Source organism: Serinus canaria, chromosome 1A (assembly GCF_022539315.1).
Source record: "Serinus canaria isolate serCan28SL12 chromosome 1A, serCan2020, whole genome shotgun sequence".
In the NCBI taxonomy this organism is placed as follows: Eukaryota; Metazoa; Chordata; class Aves; order Passeriformes; family Fringillidae; genus Serinus; species Serinus canaria.
Genome location: NC_066314.1, coordinates 51972909 through 51996126, shown reverse-complemented (window position 1 = coordinate 51996126; position 23218 = coordinate 51972909). Strand labels below are relative to the sequence as shown.

Below are 23218 nucleotides of genomic sequence, written 5' to 3'. Positions count from 1 at the left end.
ATTATTTGTCATCCAGTCTTGCTGTTTTGGAAGGCCTAACTCATGTTCAGGAGTGGTTAGTATGTACAAAAAAATTGTTTAAAAATTAGAATGTACTCTCACCTGATCTGTAGTTCTCATCTGTGGGAATAATGCCACTGGAACCAGAGGAAATATAGGGGTGAATAAAACTAAGCCTGTGGTTTTGTAAGATTTCTTCAGACTTTGCTGTGCAAAAGTGAAAAAGGGCAGAAATATTTGAAAAATCACTCTCAGCATTTGCTGTAATAGGTTTTCCTTTCTCTGAGGTTGCCTCAATACATGTCCCCTTCATTAGAGCCCTAGAAATGCTGATTATTTAAGGCGATTGTTCTTCCCTTTATTTTGAACCCTCCATCTGGCAGGACGCCTTCGCTTGGCAGGGCAGTGACTGACTGCGGCGTGCGGCGAGGGCCAGAGCAAGTACTTGGTGTTACTGCCAAGAGCCTGTGGTCACCTCTGGAAAGAGCAGATACATCTCCTGCTGCCTATTCAAACATGCATTAGTACTTAGTGCCGGAGTGGGAGCGGCGCAGGGCTGAGTGTGAGCCTGGACATTCCCATGGAGCTGAGCTCTGGAGTTTCACCAGCTGGATGGAACCACCCTGTGCTACTTGGGAAGGAGAACAGTGAGGCTCCTTAGTTCCCTGAGGAGCCTTCCTACCCATTTCCCATATTTTGTTTTTTTTACAGGCAGTCATGCTTTGTGGTCCATGACTTATCTCTTATGGTTTTGGTTTTCATGATGGGGTTTGTGAGTTGCAGGGAGATGGGTTTGTTAAACATGACACTTCGGCCTGCAAAATATTTGCAAGATTTGTGATGTGTCTGTTGCTGTATTTGCTCTCCAGCTGCAGCAATGGCTTTTATTTTGTAAGAAGCCCAGAAGGAAGCAAGAAGGTCCAGGCATCTTTCCCCATCCTTGGCTTCTCTGTGTCCTTGCTGGTGCAGAGAAACCAGGACAGTGTGGATCTGGCTGTAGAGGCAGTATTTTCATGAAATAGGGGTTGTCTTTGGCTCTTTGTGAAGCCAACCTGGCTACTGTTTTGGCACCCTCCTCCCTGACAGTACAAGCCCAGGCAACAGAGGATTTTGTGATGCAGCCAAAGAAGTCTCGCAGCACTTGTAGGGCTTGATGGCATCATGAGACCATCCCGTTCTTCCTACTCATCTCCAGCCCACCTGGATTTTGGCTCTGAATCAGGCTGAACTGCAAAGGTTGTACATGTCCTCCTGTGCAGAGGCTGGATATGAGAGGGGAATCCAGTATGGTGGCATTGCTGCCTGGCTTAGCACTTTCCAGCTCAGAAAGCAGTACCTCCCTCAGAGCCTTGGGGGACACATAAAAAGGGATTTTTACCTTTGAGTAAATCCAGCACTTCGTTTCTAGGGACCATTTCTCTGTGTTTGCTCTTCATGGAATTAAAGAAATGAGAATGCAGTATATTTTTAATACTGTTTACCTTTACAGAAAATAAAAGGGAAAAATTATTCTATGGTGAAACTCTTGTTGTGGAAGGGGAAGTGCTTTCATGGAGGGGGAGGAGTGGAGAGTGGCCAGAACTGCTTAGAAAACCTGGAAAATATTCCCCACTTCCTAAATGCTGACAAACCCAACCATAAGATGGATGTGTGATCCCCTCCCACCCCAAACTCATATTCCTTCAATTTGGCCACTTTGGCTGAGACTCTCTGGTTTTTTGGCAGCCAGTTCTGCTGACCCTGGATACCATGTAGAAGGCTATTTTGTCAGTCGTGGAGGTACAGAGAGAGGGTGGACCTCTTTGTGGGATCCCCTTTCCCTATTGCACCCAGCTGGGATGTGCTGAAGCCATTTATCTTGTGCTGGGCGTTGCCTACAAAAGCAGTGCTCCTCCAGTGCTTCCACCTGCAGGAGCCTGCAGAATATTTAGGTTTGTGATTCTTTTGCTTTCCTGGGAATTAAAAAAAACTGAAAAAGAACTGTAGATGAGGGTACTGTTGTTAAGATTTCTTTCTTGCAGCTCCTAGCTTAATAAAAAGATTTGTCCTGTGGTTATGTTTGGCTTGTCAGCCCCTATAATGCTTCCAAAATTATTGCAAGTAATTTCTAAAGGACTGGAAAGTGCAGAATCTGTGGTTGCAGATTTGTGTGATGTTTTTCCTTAAGTGGTTCCTTACCCACTTTTATCCACAGCTGTATTGACAAAGTCCTCATTACTTCCTAACTTGCCGTGTTCCCCATTAACAACTCATTGAGAAGCTGTGGCTCAGCAGCTCAGCCAGTTCAGAACCACCCATTAATTCTGCTCACAGGCAGCCAAGTCCCTTCTCCAGTGCTTCCTCTGCTGCTCCACCTTGGAGGAGCATTGTACCCCCCTGGCACCTGTTAGCTTTTCTCCTCCAATCTTAATTGAGTTGAGGGATATGTGTCTGGTTTTAACCTTCTTTTCACTTTTCCTTAACTATTATTTCCTCTATGGGGAGCAGTCCCTTAGGAAAGTCCTATGGGCTGTTACTGCTTACTTTTAATCTTTCTGCCTGCCTTGCATGCTCACATGGACACACAGAGAAAAAGGTATATGTTCCCTGCACGTGCATACACCTGCAAATTGTAGACTGTGGTAATTCATTATTAATGGAAAGAGTTTGGGTTACCTCAATTTTGTTTCATGCTTTGGATAGCTATTGGTGTAGCTGGCTAATTAATGTGATGCAGCTCCTCTAATAAGAGGAGTGTTCCATGATATTAAAATAAATTTTTAAAATAATTTGAACTCTTTCAGACCATTTTTGTAACTGCTACAGCAGTTATACAGATTATACCTGTAGAAAAATTTCAGTAAGAGAACTAGGGAAAAGTGTCCCTGGTTTAAATTACTGTGTGGTACAGACTCCCTGGCTAGGTTAGTCTCCAGCAAAGACCAGAAGAGAGTGGGGAGAGTGGTGAAGAATGCTAATGAAAAACAAGTAAAGCACTGGGAATATGGGAGCCCTACAGTGAAACCTCAATGAACCTGTATATGCAGAAGGGATTACACATGCTTGGTGTGCCAGTGTGCCATAGCCCCATGTAACCCTATCTATTTTTATCCACTGTTTGATTGGAAGCTTCACATAGTAAAGCTGTAGCCTTGCTGAAGTCAAAATTGAGAGAAGAGTTGATTTGACTTGGAACCACTGGAAAGGAATCCCAATGAATCCTTACCTAAGTCCTCTAGATTTGTATGCTAAATATCAAACTTTCCACTTCCTAGAAATCCTTTCAGCAATGTTATTGGAGCTGCCTGCAGCATGTGAGATGGTACATGTTATAAGAAATAGTTCTGGCATTATTTGTAGTTCAGCTCTTACATGGCAATATTCTTGCTGGGCTGGGTCTGTATTCTACATCTAATTTATCAAGCTGGACTACTGCTGTCCATGGGATGGCCATAGGATTTTTTAAATAAAGGAAACTGCATGCAGCCCTGTGAGAACTACATGATATCCAGGCTGTTCTGTGCTGCACTCTGAATGCTGTGTGTCCTCAGGGATTTATGCCATTGCCATTCGTGTCAAATCCGATGTCTAAACTGCCAGTGAAATATTTGCCTTTTGTGGTTGCTGGCTGAGTCATCACTTTGACTTAGTTGTGTTTCAAGTCTTGGCCATTAATGTTTTTAATGCAGGAGAGATAACAGGGACAGCTCATTCCAACCCTGGATGTGGGTTCAAAACCCATTATTTGCAGATACCTGTTTGTGGACTCTGGAGCACCAATGTCTTGGTGCACAAAAGCCAAAGAATAAATCCTCCTTCTGCCTAGGCAGGTCTTATGAGGCTCATGTGAGAGCAGGGGGGTTTGATCCTTCAGCCTGAACAAGATGCAGAACTTGCTACTTAGGTCACCCTTAGCTGGGCTTCTGGGGTGGCAGAGCAGCTGCCTAGCCTGGAGTAGCTGCATGAACTCACATGGAGCATCAGCTGGCACTGCTGAGTTTCTGGGAAGGATTGGGACTGGCAGCTTTTTGAGGGCATCAAAAAATACTTGCTCTCTCTGAAGACAAGTAGCTTATGGTGTAAATATAAATGAGTTTTGCAGCCCAGAAACCCGTCTGAAATGTGTGCTCTACATTGATAAAACCCATGCTTTTCTCTCTTTCAATAATGCTAAAAATAGACTAGCATTGCATATATATTTTCATCATATCTTCCTAGTGAAAACTTGTCAGAACTTAGGATGCTTTTCAGTTCATATATTGGGATTTTCTTTAAACACCACCAATGGAAACATAAACAAACCAAACAAATATAAAGAGCTTTTTACAACGTTAAAGTTGCTGATTCATATCTGCAAGAAAAAAACATCTCCCTACCTTTATCTAGAAAGGCTTTTTCATGTAAAAGTACAGCCTTATGCTTCTGAGAAGCATCTTTAACTTTTACTTGGTAACTTTTGCAAATTTAAACAGCAGCGACCTCTGTGTACCAATTTGCCTGTTGTATGCATAAAGCTTGGCAGTCAGCAATCCTTGGCTGGAGTGAGAGAAGAAACCCCATACCTAGAGGCAGGGACAACAGGAGATAGCTGTCGGAATTCACATCCCGATAGGATTGTGCCTCGGGGATTTCTCTCTTCCCAATGTGACTATAAAGCCAGTTCTTTCCCTAAAGTTTGATTTAATACAGGCAGTGAATGAGTGCATGTGGTGGGGCAAGGGCCCCGTCGGTATCTGGAGAAGAGCAGTGTGAAGTACCCCTGGAAATAGAGAGGCTGTTGTGCTGCACTTGAAATGATGATTTTTTTTCCCTTGGAGCGCTCTGATTGTCTGGGAATCTCTCATGTGCACTGATGAGCTCTGGGACCTGGAGCATGCTGTAGGCTCTGCTGGGAACAAGGGGCTGGTGGCCCATCCAGGGTTTGTGAGCCTATGTTAGGAGCATTCAAAGGTGATGAGTGTTCTTACTCTCTGTAGGGGAGAGGGAGCAGCTGGTGAGGGAAGAACTGCTGGAAATCAAGGAGAGAGTGGTTGTGGGTAGTGGCCCTGCTCTGGGCAGGAGGTGGACTGTGAAGCTGGTCAGCAGCCAGCAAGAATTCTGCACCCTGCAAAGATGGTAGGAACTGTGAAAAACCAGGGCCAGAGATTATTTGGAGCTGGAATTTGTCAGAGTGCTGACCCTAGTGCTTTGCAAATCTGGCATTGCAGCAGCTGGTGTCCAGACAAGAGCTTCATCCATCTTCTCACAGACCCATGCAAAAATAATGAAGCATCCTATTGCATTTTATGGCGCACAATTTCTCATGGTCTTGCACCTGACAATTTCTCCTGTTTACATACAGGTAGACTGCTACCATAACAACAATAACAATAACAGTACTACTACTACTGCTAATAATAATGGAAAAGCCTGAGTTATTGCATATGCATGACAGGATTTTTAATACCTCAGTGTGCCAGCAGGCAAGGGAGGGGAGGTGGTGGGCAGCCCAGGAAGACTGTGTGTGGCTCTGGAGGGAGTGCAGGCTTTAGGGAACCCCTCTTATGATTACATTTAGGCTCCCCCCATAACATCTGCTTTTCTGATGAGTCATTCTGTAATTCAGAGTGCTCCGGAGACATCCGCCCCACAAAACCGGGATAAGTTTGAGGTGTGATGGGGTAGGGAGGGGTTGTTTGCCCCACTCTGGAGGGAGGGTGCTGGCAGGGAGCTGCAGTGTGTGAAGGCAGTGGGGAGAAGGACTTCTGATAGCGAGCACAGTGAGGACTTGTCCCTTGCGGAGCGGTGCCAGCAGGGTGTTGCTACCTGCAACACCCTGCTGGTGTTGTCTTCAAGGCATAGGAGCTTATGGGACCTTGAGCTGTTCAAAAATAGATGTGAGAGGAGTGCTGGGTGGCAGGAGGGAACAGGGGAGAATGCTGCCTGGGGGGAGGAACCAGAGATGTGAGGGTTGGTGGGGTACTCATAATTGTCTTTTCTGATGAAATAGGAGAAGGCACACTCCAAGAGGAGCCAGCTGCCCCCTTGCCAAGGGCAGGGGGGCAGGGCCCAGAAGGATCCAGCCCTTTGGGGATGTGCTTTGTGTTGGCCTCCCCCAGCCTTCCCCCACCTCCCAGCTCTTGTGTGTGGGATGCAAGTTGCTCTGTGCAGAGACCTCTCCCTGCATCCTGATCTGGCATATTTTTCCATTTAGATGTGAGCTCAGGAAAACACAAGTCTGTGCCAAAAAGCTTTTTTTTTTTTTTTTTTTTTTTTTTTTTTTTAAAGTTCCCGCTTAACTCTATGGAATTAGTGGCTGGAAGCATGCATTTAAAGTTAAGCACAGGTACAGAGAAGGGCTGGAGGAGGAAGTTAGAGCATTCACTCACCTGCAGCCCAGGTAAGGTGCTTGTGCAGCAGCTGAGCTGCTCTTGATTTCCCGTATCTTTCAGACAGAATCAAGCTGAGCGCCATGGTTAGATTAGTTTAATTAAGGTATGTGCTTCCAAAGCATGTAACTAGATGACTTATGTGCTCTGTGTCTACTCTGGAACACAAAATTACTGAATTCTCCTGGTTGGTACCTGCCTTTGCACCAGAGATAAATCAGTGTATATGCCAGTGATGTGATGCATTTGGCTAACCCATTTTCACACGGCGCTGTTTGAAAAGTGAAATATTTCTTGCAGATGTCACATTATCTTGTGGATTATCACACCCTTACACTCTGTGTTCCTCTTTCCTCTTTGGCACACAAGCAGTATTTAAAAGAAAAAACCCAACCCTTCACATGGTGCACAGATTCTTGGAGGGTATTTTTAACCTATTGCACTCAGCCATATTTGGTTCTTGTCTCAAAATACAAAGTTCCTGACATGCTGAGATATGCAGTGATTTTTTTTTTTCCCCTTAGAAAAAGGAATGTAATATGTTGTGAGCAAGCTCCATATCCTCATCTAGGGACTGAAATTGGACTTTATAGAAAATTTCCCTGCTTCTGCAGAACATGATTCCCTTTCCTCTTGGGATTTGTTGCACCAAATAGCCATGCTCATTTCTGTTTTTCTGGTGAAATTTGCAAGACTGGGAAAGGAGAAAAAATGCAATGTTATAGTGCAATTATCTGAGTTCCTGTAAATATTTTTATTTGCTCTGCTCCTTAGTGTGGTGGGGCAGATTTTTGAGTTTCTGTCCTGCACAAGAGGAGGAAGAAGTGTGAACCTCTGAGCCCCCTGTTCAGCCCCAGCTCTCCGCTTTTCTGTTGGCCCAGCAGATGTTACAGGAAGGCACTGTACCAGCCTGTCTTCATTTCTCTGATCCAAACTGTGTTCACTCATGCAAAACATAACCTTGAATTGAGTTTTCCTTTAATTGTGTTCCTAGAACCAATTATAAAAATCAAATGCAAATCACACTGTAAAACTGCATGTAGTTGCAAATCACACTGTAAAACTGCATGTAGTTAAATCTGTAACTACATGCAGTTTTACAGTGTGATTTGCATCTCCACTTCTGCTGTCTGCTTAGCAAGTGATGAAAAAACTCTCACTGATCACTTTTTCCCAGGTATTTTGTGCTTCAAAAGAGGGTCCCTTCTGTTCTGAAGATGATCTGGGAAGCAGTCACCTTCCAGGAACAAATACACCCCTGCTTCCCCCCTTTTCCTCCTCTAGCTCCCACCACTCTCATGACAAATGAGCTGGGCTAGGAAATTGTTTTGTGTGGGCTGTGGGAGGTGATCTTCTGTCCTTATCTGCCTCCTTATGTGGCCATGGCTGGTCTGGGGAGAGCAAAAGCCTTGGAAACAAATGCAGCCTGGTCTTGAGGTGACAGTGATGTGTTGGAATAGAAAAACTATGGAAGTGGCAACTCAGCCAAAGATGTCATATTTCAAAAAGAGGTTGTTCATTTACGTGCCTGTGAGATTTGGGAACCCAGCGTCCTAGGGAGAGTCAGTGGCCTCAGGGCTTCTCTGTCCTTCAGCGCTTCTGAAGTCTCTCATCCCCCCTCAAAAATATTAATATCAGAGTTATGTAAAGCCAAGTCCTCAAAAAGGGAAATAAATGCATAAAGAGCTATAAACAGGAAAAGGATATTCCAGAGTCAACATCTTCTTAAATAATTTTTCTCAGGGTATAACTTTTGGAGGTAAAATTGTACATTTAAAATGTAAAATATTTGCCTACTCTGCAGCTAATGCAGGCTTTTGTTTTTCTCCTTCCTCCATGAAAAGGGACCGCAGAAGGAAAGGCAAGCAAGAGACTTGCAGTGACCTTCAAGGTGTTCAGCTGCAGTTATTGTATTAGTTTTCCTCTGAAACACGACTTGAAACTATGGTTTTTACTTGTGGTTTGGCATCTTTCTCTTGGTTCCCAAATAATTTTTAGCATAGATGGCATGCTGCATGCTTCATCTCCAGCTTGGGCAGCTCTTGCTGGGACATGGGGCTGTGTCCAGGCATTGTGGAGTGAAGGACCGTGTTTCTGATAGTGCCCGGACTTCATGAGGGCGTGGCCCAGAACCCCAACATTCACTTTTGGGGGCACTATGTATGTTTTTTGGCAGAACAGCTGGCACCTGAAGGTGTAGCAGTTTGATACTGCTAAACATGAGACCAAGCAGTCTGGTTTCTGATTTCTGACCTCGCTCACAGCTAACCTTCACATTGGCTGCAAAATCCCTCACTTTCAGCACTGAGCACAAGGTGCCCATTGCATCTGCAGGAGGTGCTGGAGACTTCCTGGGGCATTCCCTCTCCATCCTTGGCATCTCAGTGTTGGGGTATCCCCTCTCTGCCCAGGTCTGTTCTCCTGTCCCTATTGCAAAGAGGACCCAGGCCTGTGCATCAGCCAGAGCGGGACATGGTCCTGTGCCAGACTCCTGTCCTCTTTTTGGGATTGCACCATGTGAAGCATGGGAGGAGAACTTGCCAGTTGGGTGCACTGACCAAGTAGAGCCCCATGGGCATGTCTCATAAATCTCACTCTCCAAATAGTCCTACCCTGGAGACAGGATGAGACATCTTGATTTAGACCTATTTGAAAATTGCTGAGCTGGTTTGCTCTCCCATTCTTTCCTTATCCTTGCTCCCTTCTCTCTGTACATATTTATATTCTCACACATATATGCACACGCACACAGCCTCACCCCCCTGCTCTCAACTTCTCTCTACCTGTGACTGTGATGCTGCTAGTGTGCCTTGGCACTGATGTGTGTGTGCTCCGCAGGCCGTTCATCGTGCTACCTCCCCTGATGGAGTGGATTCGGGTGGCGGTGGCTCACGCGGGGCACCGGCGCAGTTTCTCGGTGGACAGCGATGACGTGCGGCAGGCGGCCCGGCTCCTGCTGCCTGGAGTTGACTGCGAGCCCCGACAGTTAAAGTAAGTCCTCGGGATGCAGATCGGCTGCTTTGTGTGGAATGTGTCTCTCTCCTGGGGAACGGCGGGCGGGCACAGGGCTCTGTTGTTGCCTGGGAGACGCAGGGATGCTCCAGTGCTCATCGTGTGTGTTGCAAAATCAGCTCCTGGTATTTGCACACATCCGTGGATAAGCTGGTTGCATAGTAATGGGTGCCTGACTATCTCACTGCCCGATCGAGCCCGTCATCTGCTCATCAGGGCTTATATGGTGGTGGTTTGTTGTTTTTTTTTTTTGACTCTTCCTCTTAGGTTCTGCTTGCTAATGAGGGGCTGAAACCTTCTGCTAATTGTCTGATTCATGTTGCTTTGCTATAAAATACCGAATAATAATTGGCAGGGCTGCAGATATTTTTCAGGGCTTTGTTTTCAGCATTAATGCTTAAGGGCACATTTAAACTTAGAGGTAAGACTACTTCTTAAAGTAAAATTGTATTTTTCATGGTAATGTCCACTCAAATTACTTGTAAATGTCAGCCTAGATAATGTGACTTTTTTGTGTATCAGATGTGATCTTTTGGTTTTCTAATGAAGTCAGGATATGTTTTTGTTTTGCCTTATTATTATGTACTTAAATAAAAGTATGTCCTAGGACTGTTCTGGAGTCAAAAATATGTTTGGTTTTGATGTTCGTATGAAAAGGCAATCTGAATCTGCCAAAGCAGAAATGATTCACTGCTATTACTTCAAAATATGTACCAAAAACCCCAATTTCCAGCATCTGCCTCTCAATACAGCAGTAGATGCATTCTTTCCTGCAATACAGAAAGCTGAGGGCTGATTTACATGATTAGCTGTGACCTGCATGGGAGCAGCTGCCTTCTCTTGACAATGGCCTTGACGTGCTCTTTCACCAGAGAGTATAATACTTCACTTCCAGATCTACATAGGCTTTTTATAGTCACAGCTATTCAATTTTTAATTGAAAAAATATATGCAATTTCAAAAGCCATATCGTGAGCATTTCAGATTTCGAACTTGGCTGTAGTTGCTTCCCTTTGGTGGGCCCACCATGGCCCTCGTTTCCAGAAGAGCTGCATTCTATGTCCCCACTGAAATGTCAGGACATACAGATACAGGCACTTCACATTGTCTGAAGACCTGCTACTTGGTTCTGAAAAGGCACAATGAATTTAATACCTCTCCAAGTATTTAGGTAGGATTGCAAATAAGGCAGCAATGTTTCTATTCTCTGTCTTAAAAATTAAGGTAGTTAGAGTAAAATACTTGTGGTTTAAAAAACCCCACAATATACAACCCAAAATTTTACTTTGATGGTGTGTATGTTTGTGTGTATATGTATACACACACACACATATATATATATATATATATATATATATAAAAATCTCAGTAACTGTTACACAATTTTAGTTTTTATTAGGAAGTTCCAGAGTAATTTGAATTTGTGGAGATTTGTATTATATGTGAAGAATGCATTAATTATGGGAAACAAATCAGCACTTAGTTTAAAGTTGCCATCAATAAATAATTTCATAAAGAATACAAATTATTGTTGTCCTGTTTGTCTTAAAAGTGGGAATGAGACTGAAGAGCACAGCCTGAGATTAATCAGACGAGAATGAAAAGGAAAAACTATTCCTGAGACAAATTCAAGATTTTAGAGAGACCAGGCTTTGCAGTGTGCCTGTATTTGACTGCAGGGGCTGGATACATCCATTGATGTCCCAAAATGACAATCCCTCTGCTGTGCTGGCAGATGAGTGTTTGTGTACCTTGGGTTTTATTTTGAGGTCTGTGCCTACTGCTGATGTAGTGCAGCAGGTTCTTTGCGTAGCTGCAAATAAGTCCCTGGCTGCCTGTAATCCTGAGATCAAAGGGAAGACTGAGCTTTTCTGTAGAACAATGTGAGTCATCAGGATGTTAATTTGGAACTTTGTAGCCTGTAATTTTTTATTTGTTTTCAGCAGACCCTCAGCATTCCTGATTTTCATAAGCCAAACACAAGCCCTTCACTCCTCCCCATTAGGGAGGGTGCTTTTCCAATTCTTAACTCTTCAAGGAGCATCAATTCCATACATTTTAACACTGGGGGAGGGAATACAACAACTTTGCAGGGGATGGCTTTTCAAGTAAGCTGCATGACGGATGGAAGCTAGAGGATTTAAGTGCACCTAGCTTGATAAATTTTGTGACTTCTATGGGGAAGGTTTATTAATTAGAACCTTGGGAAATGGTTCAATTTCTAGGCTTTTTGTAGCAGTCTTCTTCAGTCCCAGAAACACAGGGGCCTGAACCCAAAAGTTCCCATGGTCCCAGGTGACACTGCATCATTCCACAGTGTTAGTTCACAACCTGTCATTGCAAGTGCATAAAGCAAAATCAGCTTGCATGCAGCTTCCATGGAAAAACATGCATATGGGGAGAGGAAAAGATTGGCAGGATCTCGAAGTTCAGGATCGGTTTGGATAAAACCCAAACATTCAGCTTCTTATCTGAGCTCCCGCATGGCGGTCTCCCTGCAAATCCATGTGACACTTCCTGGCACAATCACATGCTCCAGCAGTGAGGTTCCCATTCTGTGGCTTTGTAAGTCATCTCTGCTTTCTTCCTGCCTTTCATTCCTCTCTTTTGCCCTTTTTCTGAGCCTTTTAAAAAAAACCTATCACTTTAATTTCTTCCAATGTTTTCCTCTTCTGAAAGAGGAGCTGCTCGTGCTCTGTGTAGAGGAGTGAGGGAAGCTGGAATCAGTCAAGAGCTGCTTGTCTCCTTCCTGATCTCTTTTCATTTTACAGCAGCAGATGTGCCAGAAAGTATGTTCCTCTCGTCAGCTTTGGGAGATGAGCAGGGATGTAAGCATTCACCTTCCCCCAGGAGTGAAAGCTTTAGACAGACCACTTGTTTCCACCTTTTGCAAGGAGATAGGTTTCACAGATGGGTTGAGTGCTGGATGCACAGCAGCTCACTGAGACAGAAGGCTGAGTTGTGTCCAGGATATTGAGACAGTGGGAACAGCACACTTAAATAAAGCCTCACCTATACCCACCTGAGGCAGCAGGATGTAATCAGTTGAGGTGGCTCTCTGCTGATTTGAATCATGAATAGGATACTCTGCTACTTATTCTAGACCTTTTATTATTGAAGGCATGACAGTAATTTGTTGTCTGAAAGGGGCCTGGTGGTAAAAACTATGTTGACCTGGCTTTCTATTGTATATGATAGCATCACTGCTCAGCCTTCGTAGGTTCTATCTGGCTGCAAACAGATGTTAGCTTCTCCTCATTGTCACATCTGCAAGGGGTCCCTTTCCCCTTGCTCCAGCTAAACACAAGAAGCTCTTTGCACATCTTTCCTTCCTCCATTCTGTGGGATGTTTGTTTGAAACAAACTCCAGTGTGTTAGACATGTGGTGGGGAGGATCACTGGTGCATGACTGCAGCTGGGGACTGGAGGCTGATGGCAGAGAAGCAGAGAAAGGGAGGAACATCCTGTGTCACTCAGCTCAAAGGCTGCTGTGCCTTTTATCAGGGTCAGGGGCTTCATTTCTGGTGGCAATATATCGTGGCAATCCTGGAGGATGTAAAGATGCTGGAGCACCTGTGAGGTATGTCTGTCAGTGCCAACAGAGGCCATCACCCAAGAACTTTAGTGAAAACTTTGCCTCTGGTTTGGGGGGAGAAAATCCTGTTGGAAAAGGAAAAACAAATAATAGCAACAAGGTTATGAAAATGGAAAAACAGTAATAAAGGAAGAGAAAATTATGCAGCTTAATGCACTCAAATCAGGATGACCAAATAACCTCGATTCCAATGATGAGAAAAAGCTGCCTCACAAAATCAGGGGGTCAGAGGGAAATATTTTTAACAAAGCCTGGAGTGATGCCATAACTCTAAGGATTAATAATAGTAATGCCCAGCATTTGAAAAGGATGAGAAATGATCCAAGGAAAATTCCAGGCTGTTAGTACAAGGCCTCTGAATGTTTTTTCAAGCAAAGACTGATTAAAGACATGTTGTTGAGGGAAAAATGGGATAAAATGTGACACAGATTTTCTAAAGATAGATCTTGCCAGGCTAATCTAATCACTTTTTTGATAACTGATTTTCTACCCCAAGGAAATTCAGTAGCATTTCATCTCTTTGGACTTGAGTGAAGGTTTGATGCAGTCCATGCAGGAATCTATTAACACAAGAAGATGGGGGTTAGTTAGGAAATTGAAAAGTGAGCAGGGGCTGGCTTCGAGAGAGGTGGCAATGTCTGGTTTGGCTGAGAGGGGGTTGCAGGCAGGGACCTTCAGCTCTCATTCTTAAAAGCTGGGTTTTTTTAATTTTCAGAAAGGGTTTTGGCACAAATCATAGCAATGTGCTCATGAAGTTAAAATTTGCTGATGCCATGATGCTGAGAGGCATTGTCCTGACAGAGGAAGTTTGGGAAATCATCCAGGAAAAAGTGGATGACCTTGAGGGCTGGAACAGAATAAATGGGATGAAATGCAGTTTTCCACAAATGGAAATGCAGTTCTCCACAAATTGAAGGCAAATGTATTTTTTAAATAAAAATACACAAACTGCAGTGCATCTGTAACATATACACTATATGTGCATCTTAATATATATTATGTTGAGAGCAGAGTGTTGGAAGGGTGGTGGTAAAGGCTGTAGAGCAGTATTTAATCTCAGAATGATTGTAAACCACAAAAGTGGATTTCTCCTCAGCCATGAAACAAGCAAATGCATTTTGAGTCTGCATTGGGAGAGGTATTTCCAGTAGAAACAGAAAAGTATTGGTGCCACGTGAAAGTGGAAGGAAGTGATGCAGAAGCACAAATCCTGTCTGTGTTCTGGTCAAAAAAATCCTCCCTTTGGACCAGGTAGAAAGAAATGGGCTGGGGTGATTTAGTTTTTTACCAGTATGTTCTCATGGAGACAAACATGAAGAAAGGGGCTCATTCAGCTGAGCAAAGTGTGTGCTGAGGGAATCTGTGGCTCTTCTCCAGAAATACATCAGGAGTAAACACTTTGGAAGGAAAAATATGTTATTTAAAGGTCAGCATGGACACAGAAGTATGTGAGTATTAGCAAGTCATGCTAAGCTCAGGTTGAGGGTGCAGATGTACCCAAGCCTTGCTGCAGCACAGGGCCAGGTTTTTTAACCTCCAGCCCCATGTGCTCCCTCAGCTGCTGCTCTTCGCAGGCTCACCTGGTTGCAGCTCTGAGTTGAATTTGTAGCTGTGATCTAGAAAGATCTCTGGGCAAATGCAGGGTCTGAGCACCTTGGAAAATCTGTCTTTGAAAATGAGTCCTGATTTCCAATTAGCCTTGTCCTGGGAATACCTAAGTCTGCTTTTCTGGTTTTCTGTCTGGGATCATCCCTCTTAATGAAGGCTCTCTAGGAAAATTGGATTATCACTCTCAAAAGTAAATATTATTTGAGCATCCTTGGCTCAGTCAAGAGAGCTTTCTTAAAAATATGCAAAGGGGAGATTTGTTATTTTGTTGCTTTAGAGCAGTCTATACCATTTGCTGTGTCATCCTACTACTATACCACATCTGTACAATTCTAACTTGAAAGTGACAGCAGAAGAGTTGCATTTAATATTTTATTTATGGAAATCTTGTGCTTGTACTAGAGCATGGAAATATAAATGGACTTTATTAAATAGAGATTAGAAAATGGAAAAAAATATTTCAACTGCTCTTCCTTCTCTCTTAAAATCTGTTGGGTAAAGGCTTGAGTTTCTTGAGAAAGAGAGGGTGTATAAAATTGCCAAGAAATTCTGCTATTTAATTAGATACAGCCAACTTCAAGTAGGAATGGTTGGTGTTTGCCTAGCTTCTTGAATGTCCTTGTTTTTCCCACAAATTTTCAGTAATCTTTTAACACCAGCCATGGCTATTGCTGTAATTAGATACAAAAATGTGAGCAGTAGCAAACGAGCTACTTGACAAAATCCAGCAGTCCCTTGGGACAGATGATGCCAGCAGATGAAGGAGGTTTTATTACATAGAGTTAGAACTCGGGTTTTTGAGGTGAATCTCAACCTATCCTGCCAAATGTCTGCTTGAAGACAGAAGAAATAAAAAAAAAAAATTTGAAGGGAAGGACCTTGGCCTCACATTCTCCTTCAATTTTAGGGGAGAATACACTTGCATTTTTAGGGCCTTTAGGATCCAGCCTTCTTTTTCCCATTGCAAACAACATCATTATTGCTGTCTCATATGTTCTGTTCCTTTTATTGCATTTCTGAATGTCCCTGTACTGCATTCCTGAATACAATAATCAGGATACAGATAACACACCATTTCCCAATCATTGGTGAGACTTGTGCTATCTATTTATATGAAAGATGAGTCTGCACCGAAACTTTCCTATGGCACTGTGACCTTGTTCAAAATCTGAGCTCAGATTTAATTTTGAACATGGTTCCTGACCTATATACACAGAACTGGAGTATTAAGAGTGTTTTGAAATACAGATTTGGGTCTTGATTTGATGGTCACGTTATTTTTTAATGTATTTTCCAGTATTTTTTAACCAATTTTTTCTCAGACCTTTGACAAGAATAAGAGTTTGGATAATAAACATTCAGACTATTTTTTTCTTGTCTTAATTTAACTCGTGATTAAAGTAAGTGAAGATATTCTATTTCTGCAATAAAAAGTAGTGCTCTTCATCACTTTGATCAACATGTTTGTGCCTACATTTTCCTCTCTCCAAAACTGAAAATGCAAGTAATTGTCTCATATAGTATTTATATGGCAATTCTATTAATATCAGCATTATAGTCCTTTGTAAAGCACCACATTGGAAAAAAAAGAGCTCACAAATTTAAATCAAATTGTCTGCTGCTCCCCCTCTTGCTGTTTGTGTCTGTAGTCTCACTGAAGAGCCCCAGGCAAGGAACAAGACCCTTTTGTGCTACGGTCTGTGCAGGCTAGATCAAAACAGTGATCCATGACCCCAAGAAATTCAGCATTGCAAATGCATGTATATTGCTGCCTAAAAGACGACTCCTTCCAGGCTTCCAACCAGCTGAACTATAATTTCTGACTCAAGACCTCATTTTTATTTAGGACAAACTGAATAAATTCTACAAAGCTAAAAAGTTTGGCCTTATTAGTAGATTATCACACTTTCAACTGAAAGGGCTGGCGATGGAGCCCCAGGTGAACAAACAAGGTTCTGATGCTTGGCTGTCAGTGCAGTGATCCGCTCATTTGAACCACAGAGAATGTCCTCTTGCTCATCACAGACTGCACTCTATTTCTTCTGAATCAACTGTATCTACCAGTTATGATGGAAACACTTTGCCTTTGAATCATCCATTTTCCCAAATGTATTCAACCCATGAGTAACTTATTAAAGATCTGCACGGACTCCCTCTTGGCCAGTCAGAGTGAAAATTAAAAAAGCCAACATCCCTTGTGTTTAAAGCGCTGCTGTAGAAGTACTGTGTTACGTTTTTGTAATGTGAGTTTGGGAAAAGAAAAATAATTTGCTGTACTGCTAGGACCCATTACAAATGAAGATGATTATCTTTGACTCCTTTCAGAGGTTTGAGTACTTCAGAGTATGATGGAGTGTGATGGTCACTATGCAGTGTTTGACAGTGACCATTCGCAAATAATTAATGTTACCATGGCACTCCCCGTATAAAGCCACGAGCCATTTAAATATGTGCAGTGGCACCCCTGTAATGATCTTGAAGATAACAGCTGTAGAGGCAGTATCTGTCAGGAATTAAAAGAGGACTTGGGGAAAATGTTATTGCAATGTGAGTTTAAAAATGTGGTCACAATTTTACTGCAAATGTAAAATTGAGATAATTTCATTTGTTTTTAAGTTTTCCTTTTATTTTTAAAGGCATCTGTTAGCTTGCTTGACACTAGGGAAGGTAGGGAGTGATGGAACTCCAATTCAGGCTCTGTGATGGAACCCCTGAATTGGAGGAGTGAATTTGCTGTTGAGTGCAAGGCCTGTAATAAGTGTGTATTATTACCTGAAACATATAATTTCCCACTTTTGGGAATAAGAGCATTATGCAGGGTGATGGGAGTGGTGCCAGGCAGCCTGCCCAGCCCCATAGGTTGCTAAATAGGGAAGTTCAGAATGGACTGTGTCTGTAGAGAGAGGGGTTATCAGTCTCAGAGGATGTTGGTCAGTCCTGCCTTTGTCACTGTATCATCTCTGGGGGACCTCAAAGTTTACCTAACCCAGCCAGCAACTGGTGTGTTGATGTCCTACCATCCTGAGACTGTCCCTAGGTAGAAGAGGAGCAGAAGAGCATTGTCCCTCCATAATCCCCTGTTCCTCCCATTAGCCTTCCCAGCCCCTTTGATGAAAATGCACCTTTTCTGCAGGGCAAGGTCTTGGGGAAAGGATGACCTGTGTAAATGCTGATGGCTGGCAGACTCTGGCAGCAAACCATGGTAGCCTTGGAGGGGACATCCTGCTGTTGGGCTGGTGTTAGCCTCCTGTGCACTTGGAAAGATCACACAGACTTTTTGGCAAAAGGGCCCTGCGCTGACAGTGCAGCCGGGAGGGCTCCAGCTCTGTGTGCACATATGCTCTGTTCCCTTGCTTAGCAGGCACAGTTCACAGCTCTCAAAAGTGACCCTGTATATTTAGCTGACTTTACTTGTTCCCTGTCAGCCTTGTATTTCAAGCTTTTTCCCATCCTTTTCCCACGTCTTCAGGGACTGGCAGTGTGTTTGCTTCAGTCCAAAGTGAAAGAGTCTCGAGTGAATCAAGCCTGGGAGTACATTCCCTTCCTCTTTTTTTATCTTGCATTCTTTAATGTTTGTGGTTCTGGATGGTGTCCATGATGGAGCAGTGTCCCCTTACACAGTGTAATATGGAGCAGACACCTTCTGCTTCCTTTTGGAATCAGTATTATGCGTGGATAGTAAGAAAGAAAACTTGGGAGAAAATGCAGTGCTGTGTTGGCTTAGTTTTGATTTTTGATGGGTTTGGGTTTTTTTTTAATTTTCCAGTTTTCATTTTGAAATGCAACAGCTTGGTCTGTCTGCTGTGCAGTCCTCCCAGCTGGCCTTCTCCAGTGTTAAAAGTGATGCTGTGCTTTTCTATTTGTACTTGTAGTTCTTGATCATTTTTTGATGTCTCTTCACTGCTTTTTATCAGTACATGTTAAATCTCTTTTTTCCTTAACTCATTCATCTCTCTGGCTTTTTGAGAAGTTGCTTTCTCTCCTCATGCTCTGCTCCTTTCCTTTGTGTCATGCTCCTGTTCTAATTAGCTCACCAGTTCGATCACTATCCAGTTTGTTAGTCAACATATGGCAATACTCACAGTGGTCCTGTTTGGGGTATAAAAAAGTCAGTGGGCCACTGGTAGTGGTACTAAGTTGTGGTTTCTCTTTTTGTGGAACTTGGTCTAGCTCAGACTTTGTCAGTGCTGGTGTGTTGCCTCCTGTGCAGCCCAGGCACTCCTCTGCATCCATGTTATTGTTGCACTGTTTTTACAGCTGTAGCACCCTGCAGCCCTTGGACCAAGACACTTATCCCCCCAGCTGATTGAGGAGTACTGATTTGCTGATACTAAATATCAACAGGAATTTATGGCTCTCCTTCCTTGACTACAGTAAGCAGGTGAACTGATGCACTTTCAGGAGACCAGAGCCAGTTCATGGAAGAGTTCCTGGTGATTTTTGAACCCATGCCAGAGTAGAGATCTGGGGAGCCCATACAGGATAGGTGGGATAGGACCTTGTTCCTCTTTCCTCCTTTCTTTGGGTGTGCAACCCGGGTCGAAGTTTGGAGGTATTTTTTTGAAGAGGAGATGATCAACTATCATTTTCATGCACTTGGCTGACATCAGTGGAGCTCTGTCAGAGTCTGACCCATTTTATTCAGTGTAAGTTACATACCTCAGTACAAATGATGAAACAGTGAATTAACACAGGCAGTGATTCATAGCAACAGACAGCTCTGCAGAGGATGTCTAGATCTTTCCATAGCTGCACTTTGCTGAGGAACCACCTTGTTTCCAGCCCAAAATCACCTGGGAATGCCATCTGCAGCTGGGACATCTCTCCTCCATGCAGCAAAACCCCCACCACCTAACTTCTGAGCACGCTTTATCTTTGCCATGCCATAAAAGAGGGCACAGATGATCTCCAGCATCTCATGCTATGGAAGTTACAAGCACCAAATGTTACTGTAGCTCTTGTGTCAGAAATGTGACATTTGGTGTGAATGCATTTAGCCTCGATTGCTACCATGGATCTCAGTGTCAGTGAGCTCAGCCCTGCATATGTCTGTGCTGGTTTTGCTTTTTACTTAAACTCAGTCGTAAAGTACTGCAGAAAACTCAGCCTTGCTGTGTGTTGCTTTCTCCCTCTCTGCTGTGGGCACGTTGCTGGTGCAGAATCTGTTATTGCTTTTGCAGTGTGTTTGTTGTGACTGAGTGTTGTGCATTAATCTTGCAGCATCCTGTGGTGATGGAATGTCGTCCTTGTTCCCTTGAGTGGTGATATTCAGAGCATACCTTTTTTTGCATTCTTAGGACATGAACTTTTTTTACCAGTCAAAACCCAAATTGAGCAGTAGATGAACATAAACAAATCATCTGGTGTCCTCCAGACTGGCTGTGGCCCAGCACAGTAGAGAGCAAGTCTGAAATCAGATTCTGGTTTCAAACCTGTAGGAGCTTTGATCAAAACACTTTGTATTTTGCATTTCATTTTCCTTCCTCTGTTGAAAGAGGAAGAGCAGGAGCTATTGCTACATGCCACTGCTTCTATATAAACAGCATATTTGTTGCATAGTGCTGTTAAATATATTTATATGTGTGTTATATATTTTATAAAGGTCTGATAAAGCACTTTGAAGAAGAATTTTAAATGATAGTGATATGCGGTTTCTATTTTTCTTTTGATGTGCCTATGAAATAGAAAAACAAATATTTGACATATGCTTGACTTTTTCACTTTTGATCTCTATTTTGTTTTTCCTCCATAAGTAGCCCCTCATTTTCTGACGTGGCCTTTTTGCAGATTTAAAGCGGTGTTTTTCCAAGCAGTCCTTTATCCAAGTTCACACCAAAAGCGCTGTGGATTTGGACTCCACCCTCTGCCCCAGACACTTCTCAGCATGAAAGAAAAGCAAATTTAGCAAGATGAAACCAACTTGGATAAACATTGAATTTGAATTGCCTGGCTCTCTCTGGAGCTGTAGATTCACAGATAAATAACTCCTAAATAACTCCTAACCTTTCTTTCATTTGAAATGAATATCAGTTCAGAGTTTTAAGATCTTTTGAGTAAGACCTTAAAAGAATGACGTCTGTTAGACACAGCCAGCAAGGATTTGTGGTGTTTTGCTGTGACTGTCTGGTGAGATTGCCTACTTCCCAGCTGCATGGGGGACTTATGTACATGTGGCCCTGCTTGGACCCACATGGACCAGAGCTTCTACTCAACCTCAGCCATCCTGTGATTCTGTGACTTGCACTTTTTGCTCCAAAAAAGCTTCTCTGTTACTGGGACCATGCTGGTAAGATCCTTGAAGGTGTTTGGAGTGACACTGTTTTCTCTTTGGTGTATTGTCAACGATTATACATCCATTTGATGTAAGTTCAAAGCTTACTGAATTCAGTGGAAGTTTTCAGGGATCAAGGGAACTGGATAACCTTGCCGTGCAGAGACAGAACTTGTGCTGAGAATGTATTGTGGATTGCCTAAACAGGGAAACAAAATCAAGTGAAAGCTGTGCTTTTTCCCCCAGTTTTTATTGAAATTTATAACTTTTCCCATGAAAGATAGACCAAAGACAGTCTCCCATTAGCTTGCATTATCATTTCCCATTCAGCAATTCCCTTGCAGATGCAGGTCAAAGGAGAATGGATGCGTGCGTGACCTAAATCCTTCAAAACCAGGGTACGGTATTATTTTCCTAGGGAGGTCTGTCCTCTGCTTGTCCTCTGAGGGAGTTGGTTTCTCACCCCCGCAGGATCGACGACTGTTTCTGTGCCTCTCGGAAGCTGGATGCAGTTGCCACCGAGGCCAAGTTCAAGCAAGACCTGGGTTTCCGGATGCTCAACTGCGGCCGGACGGATCTGGTGAAGCAAGCCATAGCCCTGCTGGGGCCGGATGGGATCAACAGCATGAGCGAGCAGGTAATGGGATAGACATTTACAGAAGCAGCTGTGGAATGGGAGAGTTTTGTCTGCTTGTCACAGGAAATGAGCCCCAGCTTTCAGCTCTACATAGACAGGACCTTAATGCTACCCCTTCATTGAGTTAAAACACTGCCAGGTGAACATCCACATTAAGTGAGGTCATTTTGAGTTGTATTGATTTGCCAGTACTGAGGGAACTCAGCATGAGGGTGACTGCATCCCCTGAAATCTTCTTAACAGTGACCTGAGTTGAGTGGAGGCAGAGGAAGATCCCAAGAGTGCTTAGTGTTGAGCTGAATACTTAAAACCGCTTCAGAGCCGTGCACAGTGCTGTGAGACAGGGCTTTGTGAGGTGAGCAGCCTTGCACTGCACACAGCTCTGGGATCTGTCACCACTTCATGTGCTCCCCCCAGCCTGTCAGTGAATGGTTAATTGCTGGTGCTGTTTAGTGGATTTCAGTCCAGTTTGAACAGACCTCGCAGACATGAAAGTATCTCTGCAGTTACCCCTCCACTGGTCATTGCGGCCAACATCCACCTTTTGAAGAGCCTAAATTTCCTTGGAGTTACACCTCCTTGAGGCTGGTGGTTGTGCCTGGGGATAAAGCTGCCCTCTGCAGCAACCTACTGCCAGCTGTCTGCTGGACTGTGGTGCTCACCGATGTGGTTCTCCCTTCCCAGAGGGAGATGATGGCTATGAATACTAACCTGTCCTTTTGAAATCGAGTCCCCTGACCTTTCTGGTGCCCCTGATGAAAGTTTGTTGCTGCGTGTTCCCAGAGCTGTGGCATCATTTTTGACAGGAGCTGGGTGGCTGCCACCTCTCAGGTGGTCACAAGGGACAAGAGCTGGAGTGTTCATGGGTTTAGGTCTTCTGAGATGAAAGCTGTTCTGGGAATGTAAATTACGTTGCTGTTCAGTAGCTTCAGTCTGAGTTAGTACTGTGGATTCATCTGAGAAAAGCTTTAGAAGAGGGCAGTACTTCCTGCAAAAAAAAAAAAAAAAAAAAAAGTATTGGACTGCTCATTCCAAGGCTCATACTTTTTAAAATTACTGTTATTTTAAGTTAGTCTGAACCTGGAAACTTCTTACAGCATATTTCCTCTGTCCTCCAGGCTGAAAACTGGGAACACTCTGGCTTGATTCATCAAAGTACCTAATCATATGCTTAACTCTGAACACATGCTTTTACATCCTATTTGAGTGAAAGTTAAGCCTGTGCTTAAATGTTTCGCTGGATCAAATGTCCCACATCTTGCAGGATCCCACATCTTGCAGGACAGAGCTCTAAGTCATACAAAGCTGAAAGAAAGACAGTAATTCCATATTTTGCCAAAAGCCAAATGCCCTTTGTGTTGATTGTACACATTGTTACTGTGTTCCTGTGTGTGCTTCGAACAGAACACTAATGATGGGCTCATTAAAAATCCATTCCTCCCACGTGCAGAGAGGGTGGTGAGTGGTGCTGCAGCACAAGGCTGAGCTGCAGGGCAAGCCTGGGGGGACTGGCAGAGGCAAAAGCAACAGGGACAGCAGTGCAAGTGAAGGGGAGGTTAAAATCCTCATTAACTCTTTAAAACCCTGACACTGCAGCATAACATTCTGGGCCCCTTTTAGTCAGTGTTAAGTCCTCGTTCAGCTGCAGCAGGGTCAGGACATCTTGCGTGGTTCGTAGGCTGAGCTTTTGCTCCCGATGTTGCCGCAGGACTCCTCACTGTGGCTGCCCACATGCTGTGTCTTGCAGG

General features: G+C 43.6%; 1 protein-coding gene across 2 annotated transcripts in view; it reads left to right on the top strand.

The window, feature by feature from the left end:
• ABTB3 (ankyrin repeat and BTB domain containing 3) overlaps positions 1–23218 on the top strand; it is a 175719-nt gene that overhangs the window by 109297 nt on the left and 43204 nt on the right. For both annotated transcript variants that reach the window (XM_030237673.2, XM_030237674.2), the window contains exons 4-5: positions 9186–9338; positions 21305–21470. In XM_030237673.2, coding sequence (XP_030093533.1) covers positions 9186–9338; positions 21305–21470 — 319 coding nt within the window. The remainder of the gene's footprint in view (positions 1–9185; positions 9339–21304; positions 21471–23218) is intronic.